At 41.7% G+C, this 23856-nt stretch overlaps 2 protein-coding genes across 2 annotated transcripts; both read right to left on the bottom strand.

Moving 5' to 3' along the window:
- Positions 1–874: 874 nt before the first annotated feature.
- On the bottom strand, positions 875–3805 carry six7 (SIX homeobox 7). The gene is made up of 3 exons (XM_041965304.1): positions 3282–3805; positions 1702–1865; positions 875–1382 (listed from the first exon to the last, which is right to left on the bottom strand). The coding sequence occupies exons 1-3, from the start codon at positions 3687–3689 to the stop codon at positions 1172–1174; spliced, it is 783 nt and encodes a 260-aa protein (XP_041821238.1). The 5' UTR covers positions 3690–3805; the 3' UTR covers positions 875–1171.
- A 14619-nt stretch (positions 3806–18424) lies between these two features.
- On the bottom strand, positions 18425–23761 carry b4gat1 (beta-1,4-glucuronyltransferase 1). The gene is made up of 2 exons (XM_041965287.1): positions 22369–23761; positions 18425–21016 (listed from the first exon to the last, which is right to left on the bottom strand). The coding sequence occupies exons 1-2, from the start codon at positions 23470–23472 to the stop codon at positions 20825–20827; spliced, it is 1296 nt and encodes a 431-aa protein (XP_041821221.1). The 5' UTR covers positions 23473–23761; the 3' UTR covers positions 18425–20824.
- Between the last annotated feature and the right edge of the window lie 95 nt (positions 23762–23856).

Raw genomic sequence — 23856 nt, 5'->3', positions numbered from 1 at the left:
AGTCAGTTTAACTTTGGATAAAAATAGTTTCATTTATTCACATAAAACATTTACAAAATACATATTTTCGTTGAAATGCAGTAATGTGTTGTGAGAAGTGATGCTTGTAAGAAAGACAGCAAACAGTAGGCCTTTGAGTGTGTCGTTCTGACACGAGGACACAACCATACCTGACTTGGTCTCACTGTTCTCAAATGTAATAGGCACACTGAGTTAAGACCGATTCGCGCTTTCACATTCTCGCTGTTTCATCTTTTCTGTTTCAGCTCCTGCAGGATTACCAGAGCAGCTCAGGAGCGTTCACAAAAAGCCCGACATAATTCAAGCAGTCAGCAAAAGAGAAGTGAACAGGTAAAAACGCAGCTGGTAACAAAATGCTTTGTATTTTAGCAGCACATGTGCATCATTAGTTACACAAAGTCTCTCTAAGCGTTTGTCATTGTTTGTGTTGCATTGTAAAAGAGTGATGCCCTTAGTTCCTTTTTAAGGCAGTGAAATGTGTTTAATTGGTCAGTCTCCGTGTTTACATGCACATTATAACCTTAAAAAATGTAGGCTGATGATTGATTAAACTTATAGGAGTTATGTGTTTGCAATAAGCAAATTTAAATGCTTGCATGACACTTTCCACAGTTGGCATATTGCCATAATCTGAAGATAATAATGTGCATATAAATGTAGTAACATTTAGTAGCCTACTCAAGGCATTGTTCATTGTGTCCTCACAATTTCCATACAAATGAATTGTGTAGCTTAGATAATAACTATTAGAAAATCATCTATCCAAAAATATTGACTGAAACCAGTATCAAAACTTAAAATATTAATATTCACATTACCTAAAGACCATTGGCATTATTTCTATAAATACTTTGAGTGTTGAGAAACACTGTTGATCATGTAGAAGCACCTGTACTATGTCTATCAACACTGCTGAGTCATGGTCAGCAGTAAACTAATTAATATAACAGTCGAGGTCATGTGCCATGGTGCTTTTTTAAGTGCATGTTGTTTTTGCATATCATTTGCTTTCAATGTCCACTCAACATCCACATCAAGTGGCCTCGTCGTCACCTTCCTCCCACTGAGAACGCCTCCGGTCCAGACAGTTCAAGTGTCTTTAGCATATGTAAGTCTGACGAGAGTCCGTCCGTGAAAAGTTTCTGTCCTTTCAAGACTCGAACTCGCTGTCGCTGCTGACAGAGATGTCCGGGGTGGAGGCTCCTGTTCCTCTGCGTTCGTTCTCTGTGCTACAGTCGCTGGCCTCCGGGCTGCCCGGGTGGCGAGGGGAGGTAGGCAACAAGTGGGGGTGATGGCGGCGCTCCTGATGGGAGCCGTCAGGTGAGCTCTCGGAGGGCAGGAGGGATGGATCCTGCTGCAGTCTGGGTGGAGGGAGAGAGGAGAGAGACGAGAGTGAGCTTTTTGAACAGGACAGTCGACAGAGCTGCTCTTGAGGCAGAGATGTTAGCATTTTTCCTCTTTAATTGGCCTCATAATATCATTTATTTGCTTTTTAACAAACCCACTGAAGGCCAACAGAGTTTTTCACATTATTTTTGGAGAAGTTCAGTTTTTGTACAACACAAACTGAGTCTATAACTCGCATAAACAACTGAATTCCAGTCACCACTAGCCAGATTCTCATCCTCTTTTCTCATTTGTAGTCATAATCAGCGTGATCATGTGTCATTTTTGAGATACCTGTTCTTTGCGGATGCAGCGCGGTCTCTTTGACGGCGGTTCTTGAACCAGTTGCCGACCTGTGTGGGCGTGAGTCCCGTGGCCTGGGCCAGGTGGCGTTTCCTGGACGGGTTGGGGTAGGGGTCTTGGAGGTACCACTCTCTCAACAAACTGCGAGTTCTTTCCTGGAGAACACATAGAAAAATATATGTAATATTTAGGCTGGTGCTCCGTTGCATAATTTCCTATTAACAAGACAATACAAAGCAGACTTTTATCAGCATGGAATTGCAAGTTGTGAGCAATAAAACTTAATGTTTTCTGAAAATTGCAGCATAGCTCTTTTTAAGGACACCATATGGTGTTTTGATATCATCCTATTAAACCACAATCATCTTATCACTCTCATATGATGCTGAGTATAATCGTATTAGACTGGATTTATAAATAGATGATTACAATCTACATTAGAAGTATACATGATGATGTATATCCACTAAATGGGATCATGTTAAGGGGCTTAATAGGCTGATGGAGAGACGATCCCTCATGTGGTTTGGAATTAAAGATTAACCACACTTATGAACAATACTTGACCCTGCCACATGAGGGAGATCACACACATAAACAAACACCCAAGAGTGCACGCTTCCTCGCTTTCCAGAATAGACTATTGTACTAACTTAACCTTTAAATCCTGAATCTTTTTTTCTTCTGGGTTTGCAGCTCACTCCTCTCTCGTGAAATTGAACAAGCAAGTGTTGTTATCTTAACTTTTGAATGAAATAATACAACCATTCTGCTTCCACTAGTGAGCTCATGACACTAAAAAGGAAAATGTTGAGCAATTTTATATATATATACGTCTGTATGACTGCAGACTGATTCCGCGGAGTACTAAACACGGAATACTGTTTGGAAATGTTACGGCAAAGAAAATGAAATAAAGAAAAAGCAATGCTGAAGTGACAGGAGAACATATTAGACATATAGATAAATAAAAAGAAAGTGACATAGGCTGACTTATGTATTAAGTCATTAAAGAACAACAAATGTGAGCTACAGTGTATACAGTTTCTGAGATAAATATGTGAATGATGAAAGCAATCCTGAATATCAGCATGGAGTATTTATATGTATGGACACGTCCCACAAGAATCATTTATAAAATCCACTACTTTTGGCCACTTTAGGAGCCATAATCAGTGTTTCTCACTGTTTAAAAGTGTGTCCTGGTTAACAAGAACTTGTATGAGATCTCTGATCTTGCAGCAGGGCATCCTGCTAAAGTAGTTTAGTAGATTTCACGTCAGAAGGCAGAAGGATAACCAAGGCTCTGACTATTATCATCTTAAGAGCTCAAAGACCAGGCTGCTTGATGCCGCAGCGTCAGGTTAAAAAGCACAGGAGAGCAACTGATGGTCAGGTTTCAATGTCGATGTGCTGTTTGTCATATGTTATAATTTAATGCAAATACAATATGATCAATTAAAATTTCCCCAAACACGTGGGTTGTACCGGGGTCCCACTGCATCATCGTGTCACCAGCAGCCATGTGGTTAAATTGTAGCACTCAACATCTATCGCTACGTGGTGGTTACCTTAAAGCAGTGCGTTTTCTGCTCGCCGTCCCAGATGGTGCGGGGCAGGGGAAACTTCTTGCGGATCCGGTACTTCTCCACCGGGCCCAGCGGCCGCCCTCTGAGCCTCTCCGCCTCTCGGTAGTGCGCGTCCAGCCACAGGTCTTGAAGCTTGGCGTGCGACTCGCGTGTAAACCGGTGGCTCTGGAGGATCTGGTAAAGAGCGTCAAAGTTTCCGCCGTGGAAGGCGACCAGCGCTCTCGCTCGCATCACGGACTCGTGTCGGTTTAGCGCCTCCCCGGCGGAGCCCGGGACGGCAGCGGGCAGGGACCAGAGGAACCTGCCGAGGCGTTCGATGTCCCCGGTCTCTTCCAAGTTTTCGCACACCCGAGCGACCTGGTCCGGGGTGAACATGGGCAGCGGGAACATCTCGACTTGTTTCTTCTCAGTCGCTCGCCGAAAAAGTTTGCAAATGTTCGCAAGACTGCATGAACTGGTGTATCCGACCGTGCGTAAAGCTCCGTGCGCTCGCTGCTTGCACCTTTTCAGGGTTTGACAAGTTTATTGACACTTGCAGCATCTATCTGCTGCCTCTCTGACGCAACGGAGTCTTTCCTGGTATTTGGGCAAATGCTTCAGAGGAGCCGGTGCGCGGCGGCTCCGAGTTTCCAGTGTAGAGCCGAATAAAGAAAGAGGACAAGGAGTCAAACTGTATTTATAGCTAGATACAATTAGCATCTCTGTAGTTGTTTTGAGAAGGATTATAGGTCCCGGCCATTAGCCTCTTAGTGGGGGGTAGTGTGTACAGAGGTGACTGGCTGATCAGCTTGTTTGGCTTAGCCTGAGGATACATTGACTGCCAGGATGACTGCAGTGAGCAAACAAGCGAGGATAGGTTATTTAATAGGTCGGAGGTGTAGATGGAACCCTGCCCCATGAGGGGAGGACGAGGCGAGGACATGTGGAGTGAGCGGTGGTGCGCCACACAAAACAGAAGGCGAACCCCGGGAACATGCGCGCAAAATGCCGAGAAACCGAGTCCTTTAAAAATGGATGAAAACTTTGAAAGTACTACAAGGGAGGTTTACACAAATAAATGGCGGCATGCTTATGAAAATTGGCATCACATGTGCCTCGACATTTGGCCGAGTGGACACGTCGGGACACAAAGCTGGTCCCCGACCAGCTAATACCCATGTAATTAAAATAGACACGGTGGCACTCATAGGCTATCCTCCGCGACCTCTTGCCAGGCCAAGACATAATGAAAACGCCTCTAGACATCGATGTACGGCGGAGCAACTCCAGGACAAGGAATTAATGATCTGCTGCTTGGCTCAATCCTTCTGATCTCAGTGGCTCATTAATCAGTCTTAGGATAATTTCCTTATTAATCAGGTTAAGGATCCTGTAAGCATCTGTCAACTATAATGCAAACATGTTACACTTCTTTTGCACATCATAGCCTAAAGGAAAAAAATATTTGTCACTTCTACCAATGCATCAGTGGACCAAAGCCTGGATAAAGAATGCTGAGTTATAGTTAAATATTAAATGCGCCATGTCATTAAAGGCCTACAATAAATGCATCTGATGGCAGACACAGATTACTCTGTATTGAATATGAGGCTTTGCATAAAGGTTGCAGTCAGGTGAAGGATCATCTGGTTTAAAAAGGTGACGGCGCTTAAAATCCGTCTACAAATCTGTCTAGAATACAGATATGAGCCTGCCAGACACTGAGCATTGATATATGAACACCAGGAGTCCCAGATTGTGGATATGAATAATCACGATATCCTGTATTTGATAAATTGATTGAGACTGTCAGATAGTTTGTTATCATTATGCCCCAACAAAAGCAGCAATAAACATAAAATAAAGTGCTGTAACAAGTTTGTCATCTTAATTAACATACTTTTCAGTGCATGATGTGCATTTAAGTTTTACTAGTCTGTTAAAGATGCAAGTTATTATCTATTAATGCACAAATAAAATTACAGAAAAATCAGATGAAATGTAAATGAACTGTGGGTTCTGTGAATTTGATAAATCTCGTTCCATAATTTGGAAAAATTGCATTCAAATGATTAATGGATGAAGTTAGGAATCATCTGAATACCTTTACTCACGCATTAGTTGTGTTTGTAAGGATAAAATGTTTTCTTAAATATTTACTGACCAAACATAAGAAGATGTTGCATATCACATTTTTTTCTGAACAGATTACAAGTGCGTTAGAATCTTTAAAATCGTTTTCTCTAAGTATTGAAAATGTTTATTTGGCTTCATAAAGCAAGTTTTATTTTTTCTCAACATCTCAACAATTTTTCCTAGTCATTAATTATGAAATTATGTCAATGCTACAGTTTTAGAAAGGATCCACAACAGCTGAAATAATACGATTTACATAACAGTTGGTTGAACATTTGCATTCTTAGCCTCAGTTTTACATAAAAATGTTTTGTCAGGTACATAACTAATAATTATATTTTAGTCAAATATTATACTATACAAATACTGTATATAGTATCACTTTTTAAATTATTTTACACATCATTTTCTATAATATACTGTTGTACTTTTCTTTCTGACAAACAGCAAAACTATCACAAATTGCAACAATATAAAATAGAAACACCTGTCCATCCGGCAGCCCCAAACCCAAAGATATTCAATTCACTGAAAAAAGTTACAGAGAAAAGCACAAAATTCTCATTTTCTATGCATCTAAAGTGAGCAAAAATACTTCCACGATAAATTACTTCAAGCAATTGATCAGTTATCAGAATTGTTACGATTCTTTCAGTCATAGTCGACTAATCCCTTCAGCACCAGTCATGGAGGAGGCTTTCCAAATCTGCTGCTGAGATGCTGTTCAGTAGAGTTCAGGGTATAGAAAGCGTATAGAATTACTTTATAAGCAGTAGGCAACCATTTGATACGTGTTAGATCCTAAATCTAGATTAAAATACCAGGTGGGATCGGTGGGCTAATGGAAAGGGGGGTAGGTGTAAGTGTGTGTGTGTGTGTGTTTGTGCACAGAAGGGGAGAAATGAGCTCAGTGAAGATCATGCTCACAGCTAATCTAACCCTTCCAAGTTTCAGACACTTCCCGCCACTGACCAGAACCACCACAGACACACACACACACACACACACACGCACGCACACACACACACGTACACACACTCACCTTCATTACAAGAAATCCCCTGACTCAATCTGTTTAACACTTCGAGAGCAGACTGAACCAAAATCTGCTTAAGCGCTCCCAAGCCGTTGGAACAGAATGAATGATAAGATGGTGGTGGGATGAACAGATGATGTATGTGTTTGTAGAAGGGTGGGGGTTCTGGGGAGGGGGGTTAATTATATCTATGTAAAAAAGAAAATCTTGACATCACTGATATATTAACAAACTACTACCCTTGAGGCAGTTATTATTGATAATTTACCTCCTTCTTCAGTGATTAAACATGTAATCTCAAGGCCATGTTTTTTTTCAGCATGGCACCACGTTCCACTGCTACTGAATGATTCTCAGCAGCATCTGCATTGATCTCAGGAAAACTGATCTGTTGTGAGGTGTCTCAGATGTGCCAACAGTTGTCGTGCACTATGATACACAATCCATTGTTGTGCCCAATGGCAATTTTCATTCAGCGTGTCCAGTGAGGCTATTGTTGGGCTGATGTTGTGTAGTTTGAACCCCACATTATAGGGAAACAATCACCATTTTCAACTTCATCTCTACACATAATAGTTGCTTTAATTTTCCTTGGGGAAGATGTTGAACCCCACCTTGCGTGGTGGCCTCTGCCACCAGTGTTTGAATGTGTGTGTGAATGAGTGAATGTGCTGTAAAATACTTTGAGTGGCCGGTAAGATGGGAAAAGTGCTATATAAATATAGTCTTTCTTCCATTTACCGCACAGTAGGTTTGACCCCGACCTGAAGGCCAGAGCATTTCTGTGTGGAGTTTACATGTTCTCTGAGGTTGCCTTGAAGTTCCCTCCCTCAAACAGTGCAAACATGTGCAGGGTAGTTTGACTGTAAAAATAGAATAGATTTTAGTTTCTCTGTTGCTGTGCCCTAATTCACGTGGTGACTTTTGAAGGACATTCTAATTTCTGTAATATTGCCAGTAGGGGGAAATCCAACACAGAGACTGTGTACAAGAAGGGGCTGAGCAGACTCTACTTCCTGAGGAAACTGAGATCTTTCAACGTGAGCAGCAAAATGTTGGAGATCTTCTACCAGTCTGTGGTTGCCGGCACCAGCTTCTTTGCTGTTGTATGTTGGGGCAGCAGCATCAGAGCCAGCGACACCAACAGACTTGATAAGATCATCAAGAAGGCTGGCTCTGTACTTGGACTCAGACTTGAGTCTTTTGAGACTGTGGTGGATAGGAGGACGCTGAATAAACTGCTATCCATCATGGACAATGATCAGCACCCTCTCCATCACACAGTGGACAGACAGCGGAGCACCTTCTCCCACAGGCTGCTACAGCTCCGCTGTCGAAGGGACAGATACAGGAAATCTTTCCTGCCACATGCCATCGCACTGTACAATAACAGCTAAAAAAAAAAAAAAAAAATCTCTTTTGGACAATACTTCTTATCACTACTGTTTGCTACTTTTGATATTTTATTATTATGTATAGAATTTTTTGCTGCTTGCTATTTTGATATTTTATTATATATAGTTCGTTCTTTATAGTCCTATTTCACAAATTTTCACTTTTTTCACTCTGTGTGTGCTTACAGTCACGGTACACTTTATTTTCTACACACTGCCATTTGCTGTAGATATTCTTTTTTGCGCAATACTTTTTCATTACTACTGTTTGCTATTTTATTATTATGGATATGATCTTTTTACTGCTTGTTATTTTGATATTTTATTATGTATAGTTTGTTCTTTATAGTCTTATTTCACTTATTTCAACGTGTGTAATGCTGCTGCTGCACTGCAATTTCCCAGCTTGGGATAAATATCTGTCTGTCTGTCTGTCTGTCTGTCTGTCTGTCTATCTATCTATGAATGATACCTTTCATGTCTGTATGAGATGCTGAGGGGTGTGACAAAACGGCGGTATCTGAAACCAGCCTGGTTGTTCTGCAGCTCATGCGGTGTCATTTTTATAGAATCAAACTTCTAGTTTCTGTCAGAAAGACATTATGGCTTCAGCAAGCTTAAACCTGTAATTCCACGGTCACTATATTGTGTTTTATTTGACAACAGACTGCAGAATGTTAGATTTACCAACGACAAATGCACACACACACACACACACACACACACACACACTCACACTCAGACACTCACACACTGCCTCGTTGGCTGAACCCATAGATAGTGGAACCCCACTTGGCATAATTAATTGGTGGCTTAAACAGAAGCCTCCTGCTTAAAAAATGACCTGTTGATTATGCCAACAGGCAATGCGGGGGGCATGCATCTGTGTTTGTGTGTGTGTGTGAGTGTGGGAGAGGAATGGGGGGTGTTACCATGCTGTATAAATCCACACCAAGCACAATTAACAAGCAATTGGGAGGAGAAGTAATTAGTATTATCTGCTTATCACCATCAACCCCTATTCTAAGGAAAATGGGCTAAAAAACACACAATCTCACACACACACAAACACACACACACACACACACACACACACACACGCACGCACACACACACCCACGCACGCACTAATTCCCTTCAGGCAAATGTGTAAGGGCTAATTACAAGCTCATTTGCAACTCAATAGCAGTATCCTCTCAGACAGGTCTATCCCCCTGCGTCCTCCCCTCCCCTCGTCTCCACACTGCGAGTTAGCTTTACCTCTCAGCCCACGCCGGGGGCATTCACCAAACAAACGACAAAAACTACTTCCCCGTCCGCTGCTGTGGAGAGGGAGAGAGAGAGAGACCTAGATTTCTTGATTCAATGGATACAGGTGGTATAAAGCACTGCATTTTCAGCCAACACTGATGGGGGATTTTTGTTAAAACTTTATAACCAAATAGAGGTTTATATTAGATATCCAGCTAAATTTAATGGATATATTTAAATATATACAGTATGTATTAAGTTTGAAAATCTGCTGTGGGATATTCAAAGCTTCCACCCAAAAAACTCTTGTAGAGACTTTGTGATCTTATGGGAGAAAGGCAATACAAAGCTTGTTAGTATGCAACATCTCTATTTATCAGTTTTGGATAATTAAGTAAATTAAGTAAATTAGTAATTATCTGCTTTGTCCAAGGGCAGTTCTCAGGGTTGTTGCTGCTGCTTGCTGTATTATTTAACTGATAGCTTCCTGTTTCTCTGCATTGCCTGTGTTCTGTCCTGAGAATTCTTGTTTTGTTGCTGTTGCTGTCTTTGTTGCATTTTATGATTTTTTTGTGAAGTTTTTGTCAATCAACTAATTGATGGATGTAGCATTTACTAGCTATATATAAAGTATGAATTGTAATCCCTGATGAGTGTCATCACTGGGATAACAAGTGGTGAGATGTATCTCTGATAAGTACCTTTACTTACTTAGCACTTTACTTAAGTAAAGGGTACTTGTACTTGAGGGAATGGTCCTGGTTCTGCAATTGTTGGCCTCATCACAGTTGGGGACAACAGGGAGTGCTGAGAACTGATGCAGGGTGCTTGCAGGAACCACCTCCAGATCAATGCAGGGAAAACCAAAGAGCTGGTGGTAGATGTCTGCAGGTGCAAACACTCTCCTACACCAGTGACCACCCAGAGAGCACATTAAGATGGTGGACAGGTACCTGTGTTCACCTGAATGATACCCTGGACTGACAATACAAATGCATTATGTAAGAAAGGCCAGAACAGACTGTATCTGCTGAGGAGACTCAGGTGTTATGTTGTGCAGGTGCCGCTCCAGCCATCTCCCATGGAGTGGTCTGCTGGGTCAGTGCACCACAACTGCTGACCGTAAGAGCCTTAACAGGCTGGTTTAGAAGGTCAGCTCTGTCCTGAGATGCTCCCTCGACCCAGTGGAAGTCAGAGAAAAGAGGGTGATGGAGAACATGTCCCACCCTATAGGCTGTTTTTAATGTCAAGCAGAGATGTGCTTTTGTTACCTAAACCAACCACAATCTGGACGCGAGCCCTGGATTCTGGTGTCAGAGTCCCGTGCTTTGTACGCCCACCGTCCCCCCCAGACCACTTCCCTTCGACTCCAACGTGGTACATAAAATGAAGTGTTTCTTCACTCAAATCTTGTCTTTAAACATAACCCAGGCAGCGGCTGTGTTTGTCACCACAGCATAATTATAAATGCAAATTAGTTGTACACAAATGCAGTTTCTAGGAGACTAATCGATTCATTTATTTCTTATCTCGACTGGTGTTTCCATTTTATGCAGCTTTATACTTCTGCTTCACTGCATTTGCCTGACGTCTTTTCAGATTAAAATGTTTCACACACTTCCTGTCCAATGAAAACCAATGATCATATCAGTAATATTAAACTAAAGACATGATAATAGCAAAATACTGAACATGGACCATTTTACTGCACGATGAGCACTTTTACTTTTGATACTTCAAGTACATTTTTTTCTTACATATGTTTAGGTATGTAGGAAAGAAGCTTTTTGGATGCCTTTAAAAAAAAAAAAAAGAAAGAAAGAAAGTCGCTTGAAGGCCATTCACCTGAAATGAGCCAAGTTTCTAAAAAATTCAAGACTACCATAAGAAGATAGCAAACTTCCCCTCATGACCCTTTTTCATACATCATCTCACCCAAAGAGCTTTCCAGCAAGGGTTTCTTTAAAAAGTCATGTAGATTCAAAGAGAAGAAGAGTCACAGATCTTGTGGATTTATTCTCTAATGAAGTGTCCCTGTGACATTCTCACATTTCCATCTGAAATCCCCTCTGCGCGAATTAATGAGTGAGTCAGAGCAACAAGCTCCTTTGCACTTCCGGGTGTGAAGTTAAAAGCTATCCGCAGATTATTTGTGTGTAATGAGATATTCTTTCCAGGGATCGTTCACCGGTGGATTGTTGTTCCCTCCAGTACAACGAACCACCCCAAGACAGTATCATGTTCTCTGTTTGAGGGATCAGCTTACCGCGAGCTCACGGTTAGCTGGCAAAGTCTATTTTAAGCCTTTAAAAAAATAGCCTGGCAAATCACTGCTCGCATTGGATTATTTGTTTTCTTGTCCGCTGATGGTGGTCATAGTGCTTTTAATAGTGAGAGCTGACTGTCAGGGTGACAGAGTGGGTGATGTAACGGCCTGAGGACCGTTTTGAGACTTGGTGTTCGACGCCAAAAAAGCCTGGAAACCCTTTGGCTGTTGTTCTTTAAAAGAATCAGATGAGGGGAATTATGTGTTGTTTTGTTGTGATTTTTTAAATAGTTGGCAGTTTTTACGATGTTTGTCAATTCTGAAATAATTTAAAGTCAAGCTGAGTAACGGCTGCACATTATACTGGATGAAAACTAAATAAAAATTGATTTAAACTAAATAAAAAATGATTTAAATCAATTTTAGTAGTTCAAAAACACCATCTTACCGTATGTATAATCTGTTTTGATTGACGGCCGTGTATATTTTGTTAAAGCACTGCCAGGAGTGTGAAAATTCGTTTCACAAACCCTCTTTTATATCCGATGTTTTATTCATTATCTGAACTTTTATTGGTTTCAGCTGCTCTTATGGGTACATTTATTTATTAGTTAAAACCTTGATCTCATTTTTGTCTTAATCTGTAATTTCATGTAAGACAAATTTACATCAATATTAGTATCAAACCCTCTGTCTTGCTTCATCATTGAACCCTCCCTCTTCCTCTGCTTCCCTCCATCATCATATGTAACAGGTGTTACTGGTGTTGTTTAGGAATCTTGAGGGATTTAAGGTGGGACTTATTCTTACCTAATACTATAATGCTCATTAATTCCTGCTTTGGTGACTTACGTCCCCCTGATCCTCTCTGGTTTGCCCGGCCCAGCCCAGCCCATATTCGCCCTGCTGACGCTGCCAGGGCCTCCACAGAAAGACCGCTCATCTGTCAGGTGGAGGAGCTTATTTGTCTTTTAAAGGCAAATTGACGCAGAAGGCGGGAACATGAGATTGTAAGATAGGCATACATGTCTGCATGGGCATGCCACTAATATGGACGAGTGGCGTGTGTCTTATGTAACAATTGTGTGCAGGGATTTGGGACATACTGTGTCCAAAACTATAGTCTCTTTAATTAAGATGGTAAAGAAGAGGTCCAGTTACTACTAGCTGCAAATCCTGCGTTCAAACTGCATGAGCATTCACCCTGTTGAATAATGACACATTGTTCTGGTTTTGTGTCTGAACTTGATTCTGATCTTTATTCAGACTGAGTCAATGTTGTAAATTTGGGCCATGCTTAATTGAATGTCTTTTGTACATTTCTAAATAGTACGGGCTTTCCTCAGTCGAAGTGAAATGGCACACAAAATTCATGGCTGAACACACGCTGCGTTTTTGGGGTCACGACTCAGACTATGTTTTCAGAACAGCCGGGAAACAAAAGATTCATTTTCTTCTTTGTTAAAAAAAATATAAACAGCACTTCCTGTTTCGTGTGTCTTGCTGTAAAAAAAATAAGGGACTCAGTGGTTTGCATATTATACTGTACATACTGTCAGTGAGCAAAAGTGAACAGAAGTAAAGATGTCAGTATTGGTCTAAATTAGTTATAAAATGTGCACACATGAGGGGATATGATGGGGCGATCGAAGCCAGTTGGTGACCTTTCTGCCAGGGGGCTGGGCTAAGGGAGAGACCCAAAACGCTCTTAAGGTTGTCTCTTAGTATAATGTGTTTTAGAGGCTCTTGTCTGACAACATGGGGGTTGGAGACCCTTGTTTATAGTGACATCTGTCAACATGTGTCATCCCTAAGATGCTCTAACTAATGAGAGGATCATCTTTCAGATGGACTGAAATATGACCACTTTGTGCTCGGGCAGTCGCACATGAGATACTTAACATCACATACTTGGTAGAATAATAATAACGACTTTTTTCCCAGTTATGTGAAACATTGAATGCAGCCTTAATTGAACTTCTTCTGCAACACAAAAATCATTTGACCTGCATTTAATGAGTTATAGTTTGTACTTTATATTGATCAGTGCCTGACAGTTGCTGAGACTTTGACTAATTATCGTGCATTTAATATTAAAGTTTGAGGCTGACCAATAAACCGATTTGGCTGATCAAACAGTGCCGATAGGATGTTTTACAAATAATCAGTATTGGTGGAGCTTTGCTCTGATAGTGGCTGATGGCAGTGCAGCATCCACTAGTTATGCAGGGATGTACATCAGTGGTTTGTAGAGCGGTCATCCACTAATCAGGAGGAGGGCGGTTTAATCCCTGGCTCCAGCACTCTACATGTCCAAGTGTCCCTATAGTCAAGATACTGAACCCCAAATCGTTTCTGATAGCTGTGCCATCAGTGTGTGTGAGTGTGCATGAATGGTTATTGCTCCTGATGAGCAGGTGGCACCCTGCAGAGTGGCCTCTGCCACCAATGCATGAATGTGTGCATGAATGGCTGAATGCTGGCTTGCATTGTAAAGCGCTCTGGGCGGTCGATAAGGCTGGAAAAGTGCCAAATAAATACAATCTGTTTACCATTTACTTCGATGGTCACTCAGACACTAGGTCACTTAAAAAGTTGTTTTTATTTATTTATTTTTGTGAGCAGGGGGGTTGATATTGGTGTGTTTTGTTTTTTTTTTTTGCTCCAAACTATCATTTTTATACTAGCCTTTAAAATTCCATTACCGGTCAACCTCTGCTTTGTAGTCCCGATGACCTGAGTATGCTGGTAAATATTTTAGTCAAAGCTAGACTGAGCAAGCAAAGCAGTTTTATGTAGAATTTAGGGAGTGTGATGTTAATGAAGCATTTTTGCATAATTTTCATAGTTTGCTGTTACAGATAATACAGAAGGTTTCACTAAACGTCTTTTTTAGAACATGATTCAAGACTCAAACAAACTCCTCCATTTTCTTTTTGCCTTACGTTGTGGGATAATAGTGACAACAACACACTCAAAAATCAAGTAGTTAGTTAATTAGCGTGCATACTGACATAATGTTGCACACACACTCACAACCTACGGAGAATTAGTCTGTTGTATAGAACTAGGACACAAGCTTAGTGTTGTTATTTGCAAATAGTTAAATTAGTCTGCTGGTTAGGTCAGCTCCCATGCTGTTGTTATTAATATTTAGCTATTAGTCACTAATTCTCAGACTGACTTTGGTAGAACCAACCGTGGTTCAGACAGCGTTTTATCTGCACCTGCAAAGATGTTGTACAAACCTAATGTCATGACAGCAAGATTCGAAAAAAAAAAGCAGTGAAAACACGTACAGTCACCCTCACTACTATTGATTTTGTCGTTGTGTTGTCAAGTCAAGATCAACTAAAATTTAATCTGTGATATAAATCCCACTTAATCTCCTGTTTTACCGCTGCTGTATTAAGTATATTAACTCCAGTTGGTGGCCGGCCAGTTTTGTTGATATCAAATGAGATGCTTCATGATATCACTAAGGTAATCTTTACACATTGTTGGCATACAGTCAGTTTGTGTTGTGCAAACACTGGAGTAATTGTATCATAGCTTCCATCATCTGCTACTGAACGACCATGATAAATGAGCCTTGTATTAGTGCATCGATCGAAGCAGAATTAACCAGCTCTGGCCACAGCAGCACAGTAAGCGTGTGTATGTGTGTGTGTGTGTGTGTGTGTGTGTCATCGAGAACATATGTTTTGGTTCTTGTGCGGTGTGTGAATGTCTTGCAGCACAGCATGGTATAGTTTAAATGTTTAAGCATGATGACTTTTGACGATTACTCACCTGTGTGCGTATTTTTGCGTCTCTATGTCTAGTGTGTATTTTCCCGCTGGGTTCATGTGAGGGGTGGGAGGCTAAGAGGCGCTGGCTTGGTGAGAAGGATTACCTATATCTGTTAGGCCTCCTTTTCATTCCCCGGGGCCGTGTCACGTCTCATTACTTCTGTCCTCCAGCCCGGATAGTCTGGCTTTAGCGGGATACATTTAAAATGCGGGCAGCCTGGGCGTCCAAGAACACCAGGTTTAGAGCCAGAGTGATATGCGTGCCCTTTGCTTGAGAGGCTTTTTTCAGTAAGCAGACAGGTAAACTTCTTCCAAAGCTGGCATTGATGGCAGTTAAGCCCTCACTTGTTTAAGTGAAACGGATGGCTGCACCTCAGAGAGAGACGTGCTCAGCGTGTGCTTACAATCTGTTGTTGTGGTTGTCTCATCGAGAAAGACCCCAACTGACAGGCCTGCATGTAATTAACGTGTAACATCACACACATCACATGCATGAGGAAGAGAAGGGTGGTTTTAAGGGAAAAAAAAACAAGGTGGAATTACTAGAAACGGGCGTTGCAGATTGCTGCAGATGAGCTGTTGACAGTCATTCCTTTTGTGGTTTCAGCTTCTCAAAATGTGAGGATTTTCTACTTCTTTCTGTTTTATATCATTATGAATTGAACATCTTTGGCTTTTGTCACTATTGGTTGGACAAAACAAGATATTTGAGGCTGTCAAACCAGACATTTTTTTACTGCTTTGTAGACAGAGCAAACAATTGATCAATCCAAAAAAAATAAGATTTGATCTTAATAAGATAATAAGATTAATGAAAATAATCATTACTTGTAGCTCTTAAGGGGGACTTCACCCATGCAGTGTCAGTAAAATCAGGAAGCCAGTCTGCACTGAAGCCTTTACTTGCAATTTTGTTTTGGTTGATGACAGAAAAGTAACTTACAACAATTTAATCAATCATTCATCAAGCAAACATTCAATTTTATTCTTCTCAAATGTGACAATTTGCATGATAAAGTGGAATAATGTTACATGTTTGAGTTGTGGTTGAACAAAATGAGCAATAGTGAATTTCTCCATTGTGAGATCAGTAAGGTCTAATCTAATCTAATAACACTTTGGAATCTCCTTAAAGAGAAATGTAGTGAGAAGCAGTAACATGTTGATTTTAATCTGTGTATTAATGTCTAAACTCTGACATAGAGGTCTAGTGTGGCAAACACACCATTATGTAATTGTAGTGTATTTCTAAGTCATTATATTCTAAATCCCCTTTGAGACTCTTCAGCTAACAAAGCATTTATTTAATAATAGTAAAGAGCTCTTCAACCATTTCTCCAAAGCCTAATCACTTCCAGATCCTTCCAGTCAAGTGGCTGATTAGAAGACATCACTGATGGTAAGCCAAGTGGCATAAATATCCTCTGTAGGCCTTTTCTCTTCAAACTGTTGTCAAACATACTATAGTGGACAAACAACCAATTCATTTGTACCCACTTTTCAGTTTGCAAATTCCTGTCATCATTATGGGTCACTGACTCCTTCATTTCTCACCCATTCAGTGACCCAGAAGGGGCTGTTTGCCTGTATTTTGACCCCTTGCTCTCGTTGCCCTCGCCCTTTCCTCCCCCTTCTCTCCAGGAACCCCCCCGCCGCTTGCTCATCTCGCCCTCCAGCTGGTTCCCTCCACCGTCCAGAAGCCTCGGAGCTCTCCTGGCCTTAGCAGGGTGGCTAATCTAGATGGCGGGAGGCCTCCCTCCCGCTAGCGTACACAAGAGAGCGCAGCCCTAATTGCTTATGTCGTAAAGCTCTCTGACCCAGATAAGCCTCCACTCCCCAAAGCTGTCGATATAAACCCCACTTTACCTCACCAAACCTGCCTCTCCTGATCCATACAAGCCACCCCCCCTGCTAACATTTCTGCACCTTCTGCCACATTATTAACACCCAGGTCAGGGGGAGAAGGAAATGAAGCCCGTGGGTAGGCGAAACATGTCTTTGCAGCGCAGTCATTTTCTTGTCATCTGTGTGCTTATCTAAGGGGCTGTGTGTTGCATGAAAATTTTTAACTAACTAGCTAAAAGTGGTATTTTTAGTTTATGCATTTTTACATAAATCTTGTAATAACACGTCTCCATGTAGCTCAAAAGAGAGAGGAAAAAAAAAAGTTCATAACAATACAGGACAAAGCTTTTTTTATATCCGGTAACAATCAATAAGACAAAAAAATACAGAGAATATTGTTCAACACTTGCTTATAACTAAGACTAAGAGCACATCTTTGAAGAGCAAGACTTGATAAAACGGAGCAGAAAGCAAAAGTGAGCGCCAGATATTTGATTAGGTGGATGATGATTCGTTTTTGCCCAACGAAAGCTGCTCTAAAAGCATAAGCATGGAGTTGCGTGCTACTAGCTCTCGCGTGCCTGGCTCGTTATTGAGCCCGGTAATGAAGGCTTAGCCACAAAATGCCACAGTACCTCTGACAGTCAAGCGCCGAATGTCACACGTGCTCTACTTTACAGACAGATGGTCAACCCACCGATCAACAGTTGCGCAACTTTAAAGCTACTCAAACAGATATTAAAGTTATTCATTTTCAACTTTCTAAGACCGGGTTTGGTCATACAGAGACATCTAGTAGGACATAATGACAAACTTCAGGAACATTAGTTGTTTACTCGGGTGGTGTAGCTATTTGGTTGCCATTGCAGAAGTAATTCAGTCCATATTAAATAGGAGCCTTACTGAGAGCTCCTTAAAGTCCGCTTTAATACAGATCTTAATTACTAAATAGGAGCTTTTAATTGGATGCTGGCCTGACTCACCCTGTGATCACCCATCACATGCTGTTGGTGCAGGGATTCCTTTAAACCCCCATTTTAAGCCATGTTATACCACAGGTTAATGTCAACTGTGTCAAGTGCTCAGTGAGCGATACTGCGGCCGATATCTTGCAGTCTTCATCTTTCAGCACAATCTAAGACCAAATGAGTAAAATCTGCTGTATTCTGTTTAATCAGAAGACGTTTCTTAGTGCTGTACTGTAGTTCTTTGCTTGTCCTGCCCTCGGCTTCTTCACTTCCTGTTTAGGTGATACTTGGACACTGTTGAGATTACTTGTCATTCGAGATTCCTCTGGTGAAGTTAATTGATTGGATTTGTGCATTTCAAAGTGCTCAAAGAGCTTTCTGATCACTGAGGATTTTGTTTGGTCGTAACAACTGACGCGAGTCTTGTAGAAATTCAATGAGTGACAGTCATCAGTCAAATAAAAGTCATTCAGTAGGTTTAATAGAAATTCCAACAATACAAATCAGGCATTATGTTATGAACACAAAGGAAAAAATAAATACAAAAAAAAGTGTCAAATAAGGAAAAGACACATGAGAAAAACAAAACAACACCACGTCATGACACAAGGTAATCTGTTGAACTTGATCTCACTCCTTAAACCACAGAAAAGTGATTTTATAGTGGTCCAAAAACAAAAAAGTATCATACAAAACATAATTTTTTGCACCAAACACAATTTCGTGCTACAGTTTACCTGCTTGGGGTCATAAAAAAAAATAATTCCAGTTAACAGAAAACATTTTCACAATAAATATAATTATAAGCACTACAAGTGAGGAAGGAAAAAATATTTAAATCTCTCCAACAGTTACATAACTTAACACTTAAAATATATTTTGTACATGTATACTTTGCAGTTTCGCTAAACAGACATGAGAAGAGTGGTAGTCGAGGTTTAATACTGTATGTCGTGTACGCACCAGTAAGTTACAGAATAATGTGTGCAACCCGATTCCAAAAAAGTTGAGACACTGTGGAGAATTGAAAGAAAAGCAGAACGCAACCATGTGCAAACAAGTTCTGTTTTCCAACAACGGTTTTATGAGTGTTCCTGAGCTCATGTAGTAACATCCTTCATACAACCATGTGTTCACAAAGTGGTGAACCTCGCTCCATCCTTGCTTGTGAACGACTGAGCCTTTCCAGGATGCAGCTTGTGATGTAAAACATTAAATATATTGTCTTTGTACTGTTTTCAGTTGAGTACTAGTCAAAAAGCATGATCAAAGGAAAACATTCTGTTTTTTTTTTTTACACACAGCATCCCAACTTTTTTGGAATCTGGGTTTTAAGATCTATAATTTGCTATTTTCTAGTGGTGTGCAGATAAACGTTTCCACAGCAATCCTTTAGACAACACAGGCTACTTTTGTTTGTGGTTTACATTTTTGATTGTGCAGTATTTTTATCACTACCCAGTAATCATGCTACATTTCTACCTGCAGTCCACTGCCCCCATCATGGAGTCTACTTCAGAGGGTAGAAACCCGCCCCCCACAACTCCAGATAATCTAACCGTCTACCACTGACTATCAGACCCTCAGTGTTATGATACAGTAGTTTTCCATAGTCTTGATGAAATTATAGTGATGTGTAATGATCGATGTAAGGTTCTGTGTAGTGAGTAATCTCTTCAGTTTGTGGTATGAACAAGCACTCCCAAGGGTATGAAAATTTCTGAAATGTGCTGACAGTTGTGGCGCAGAGTAAATTCACATCCCCTTGAGTGCCACACACCGGCGTTGTGTAATGCCTGTGTTCTGCTGTAGCACCTCTAGCACTCCCATCAGGCAAATATACTCAAACACAGCAGTGCCTGTTGCCATCTGGTGGTCAGAGTATGTCATTGATTGGCACAGAGGTTGAAAGGACTTCAGAGTCAGGGTTGATATCCCACTGTACTGATAGATAGGATTTCCAATGATAGTCACACTGAATTGCCATTGTGTTACACTTGAACTGAACTGAAATTGAATTGCACGTTTTTTGTTTTTTTGTCCTGCTACAGCATGATGATTGTGCCTCCTGTCTTTGCAAGAGCCAGTCAGAAGGCTGTTCGTTCTCCATCTACTTATTCAAACAGCCAGGCATATTGATTCATTTTAAACGATTTTTGCATAAAGCTGTAAAATCACGGTTCTATATTTTGGGTAGAAAGACCCTTTTTTCTTCCCTTTATTTTGGCATTACATTTCACTGCACATGATTTCAGTTGGACTTTGAGGTACAAAGCAGTCTTTGATCAGCTGTCAGGAAATATAGAACCTTCAACTTAATGTTAACATACGGTGAAATTAGGACTTTTGTCTCTTAGTGATCATGTAGAGACTTGGTGTCTTACAGTCACATTGTTGTGTCTATTTTTGAATCTGGACAAGCTCAAAAATGTTTTAAAATAGAAAACGTGCCCCACATGCTTTTAGCATTCACGTCAATCAAATGCCAGCTAGGTTTTAGATTTGCATTTGACTGAAAAAACAAAACCGTAATCTCATGAGTCGCCAGCCAGTTTTCCAATCTTGAATAATAATTTCTTCCTTTCAGTCCCGAGTAGCAGGACGCTTTCAGAAATCCCCAGAGAACATTTCCTTGCTGCTCATTTTCAGACAGACTTGAAATAAACCCAAGAGTTGGATTAAACTCCAACTGTGCCATTATCGCAAGAAATCATAGAAAAACTAGGACGTTTTGTGCAGGGGGAGTCTGACTGGAAGCTGAATCTAGCTAAAATAAGAAAAATGTACGTCCGTAACTTGAGCAGAAGACTGATTTCATTAGGGACTGATAGAGGCAGGATATATAGTCCCCATCTTGTCTCAGCATCGTCGGTTGGAGGATGGGTATTTGGTTTTGAGGCCCTCTTTGAAGGTGCGAAACAGAACCCGGTTGCGTTTATTCTCCTCGTCCTTCCTGGCGTGGAACTCCCCCTGGATCTTGAAGCCCCGGTGCACCACGAAGGCTGAGCTCAGCACAGAGAACCTGTATCCGGCCACATGGAGCTCGCAGGTCTGCGGGGACAGAGAACAGGATTTGAAGGCAGACGTGGAAGTGGGAAGCGATGAGGGGGAAAGGTGAGACGGAAGACGAGAATGACAGACAAGACAGATTGTGCAGAGGTGAGAGGAAAGGTGACAGCAAGAAGGACAGAACAGATGGGAAAAGAGGAGGAAGAGATGAAACGTGTGGAAGAAAGAAGACATGAGGAAGATGGGTAGAAACAAGTGCAAGGAGATTTGATAAAAAAAGGTATAATATGGACAGCATCATCATGGGACTAGGAGAGATGTATCAGAAAGAGGTAAAGAGGGGAGAGGACATGGACCAGGGTGTAGCGATGCTGCCAAAGGATGGAGAGAAGAAGGAGCAAGTGGATTCAAAGAAGGCTACGAAGCAGCAGAGGCCGTGATATCCTGACTTTTAGTCTTTAGTGTGGGTCAAACTCCATAAAAGCACTGGATCTCATGCCACTGATGCAACTCAATAGCAGCTTTTATTAGACCTGCTTGACAAATGCCCATCTCTTTCAAACAGCCCCATTTTTAAATGCAAAATGTGAAGTTTCAAGCCCAATATGAGAGAACCCTGATGGGTTTTATCTCAGACTACCCCCTCAGAGCCACAGAAGACACGATAAAATGGCTTTTACAGGTCGAGTGGTGCTCCTTGTTAACTGACCTTCATGTGTAAAATGAGTGTAGCGCCTACTTAATCGAAGAGAAAATACCAAGAATTCAATGGCTGTAGCTTCTCAAGTGTCAATATGTGTCAATATATTTGTGTGTGATGCTTGGAAACTGAAAATCTTTGGTTTCGGAAAAAACAGGGAATTTAAATGATTTAACTTTGGCAAAGGGAAAATTATGATGTGCATTTTAAACATTCCTTTATTATTATTAATCATCAGTTTCCTTTGACTTGAAGGACCCAAAGATGAATTGAAAAATCTAGAATATAACCAGCAGATTCATCAATATTAGAAATAAATGTTAGTTGCTGGTCTTTTTGTGGGATTTGATGACCGTAACACAAATAGAGAATTTCACCAGCGATCAAAGACACTACTGATCTCAACCTTATTGCAAACTACTGTTAACAATGGCACAATTACTATAATTTTATGTGAAAAGCTGAAGAGTTGTTCATGACAATATCTGTAAAATATCCTCTCATACCTGCAGAAGACAGTAGATGTGACCAAAATGTTGCCTTTTCAATAGACTTAGTGTTGACAGTGCACAAGCCTTTTGAATGTCCTCATGCTCCAATGCACCTGCCAGCCTGCTGTGCATTAGACTACATTCAATCTAGACCAAAACAATCTTAATTCATGGTCACACATAAATGTTCAAATTGTACAAACCTGGCTGATACGATTGAAGCCATATTGCTTGAAGTTCTCGTCGTAAAGGGGCACAGTGTGGGGCCCAATGTAGAAAGGCTCCCAGGGGTCCACCCAGGTGAGTGTGTAGGCAACTTCCAGGGTGCCCGTCTCCCTGACGTGGCTGTTAACCCACTGTGAGTAGTTGGTGGGGGCTTGACAGCGAGGACACAGCTCTTCATAGAACGGCCGGACCTCACCTACCTGGTAGAGCTGAACCAGCTCCGCCTTGGTGGCAGGCATCTTCCTGGCGTGGCGGATCTCGAAGGCGGGCAAGACAAATACCTCATCACTGGCTGGCTCACGCCTCATGATCATGGCCAGGAACTGCTGGTGTAGGTCGGCGCTTGGCATCATGTCGATGTCAATGACCAGGATGTAGGAGGACTCCGTGCCACCTCGGGCAACATTTCGAAGAAGGTTGTTGGGGTAGGAGATGTTTCCACTGATGGCATAGTTCTTGTATTTATCCCTGTGGGTCTCCAGTCTGGAGAACACAGAGGCACAGTCCTCAAGCCCCACAAAATGCTCACGGTCCTGCTCAGGGAAACTGGCCATCTCTCCTGAGAGGCAGACCAAGTGGAAGTCCACCAGGGCTTGAATCTGAGGGCAGAAGAAGCTGAGTGCATAGACCAGAGCTGTGGCAAACTTGACATCTTGCCCATGTGCGAATATGGCCACAGAGAGAGGGTTTTGCCACCTTTCCAGAAGAGATTCCAGGTGATGCAGGTTGTTGATGGTTGTGTGTGTGGCTAAAGCCAGGACGTTAGAGCTCGGGTCGGATCCTGGCTTCTGATTTGTGGTGAAGTCACTTTTGATCAAGTTCTTGTACACCCGGTACTGACCACTATTGTCAAAGATGCCGCCGGTAGACAGCGAGTACCTCAGGCGCTCCTTCCGCGAGTTTTTTTCGTGGTGCCCATTTTTCTTGCCCCCGGATCCTCCAAAGAGCTCAGAGTACCGGTACCGCTGCTGCTTGCCGTGAAACTTGGATAAGAAGGACAGGTATATGAGCTGCAGGAGCGCCACTATCAGCAGAGCACTCAGCACCACTTTGAAGGCGGAACATTTCTTGGAGAGATGCATTCCAGAGCAGCTACAAACTGGCCAATTTCTGCACACAAAGCGGGTCCAAACACCGGAGCAGGCTGCCGTTTCTATGAGGGATGGCTATTTCTGTCCAAGCGTCCCAGCTAATGTTACCTACATTGCTATCGCGATGCTAACACGCCAGCCCGTTCGGCTGGAAATGCAACGAATACTTGACTGCATATCCAGCTGGCTCGTGGCAGCGCTGCGCCAGATTTTCATAAGGCCATCGACAGAATGAATAAAACGACGAAACTGATCCAGATTCCGTGTTGTCCATCAAAACACTACAGTTATTACCCTCCTGCGCTGCTGCTGCTGAGACGGCGGCGCATGTGCGTACGTAATAAACGTAATGTCTGGAGTAAAGGCGCCACCGGA

Source organism: Chelmon rostratus, chromosome 23 (assembly GCF_017976325.1).
Source record: "Chelmon rostratus isolate fCheRos1 chromosome 23, fCheRos1.pri, whole genome shotgun sequence".
In the NCBI taxonomy this organism is placed as follows: Eukaryota; Metazoa; Chordata; class Actinopteri; order Chaetodontiformes; family Chaetodontidae; genus Chelmon; species Chelmon rostratus.
This window is presented reverse-complemented; position numbering and strand designations above follow the sequence as displayed.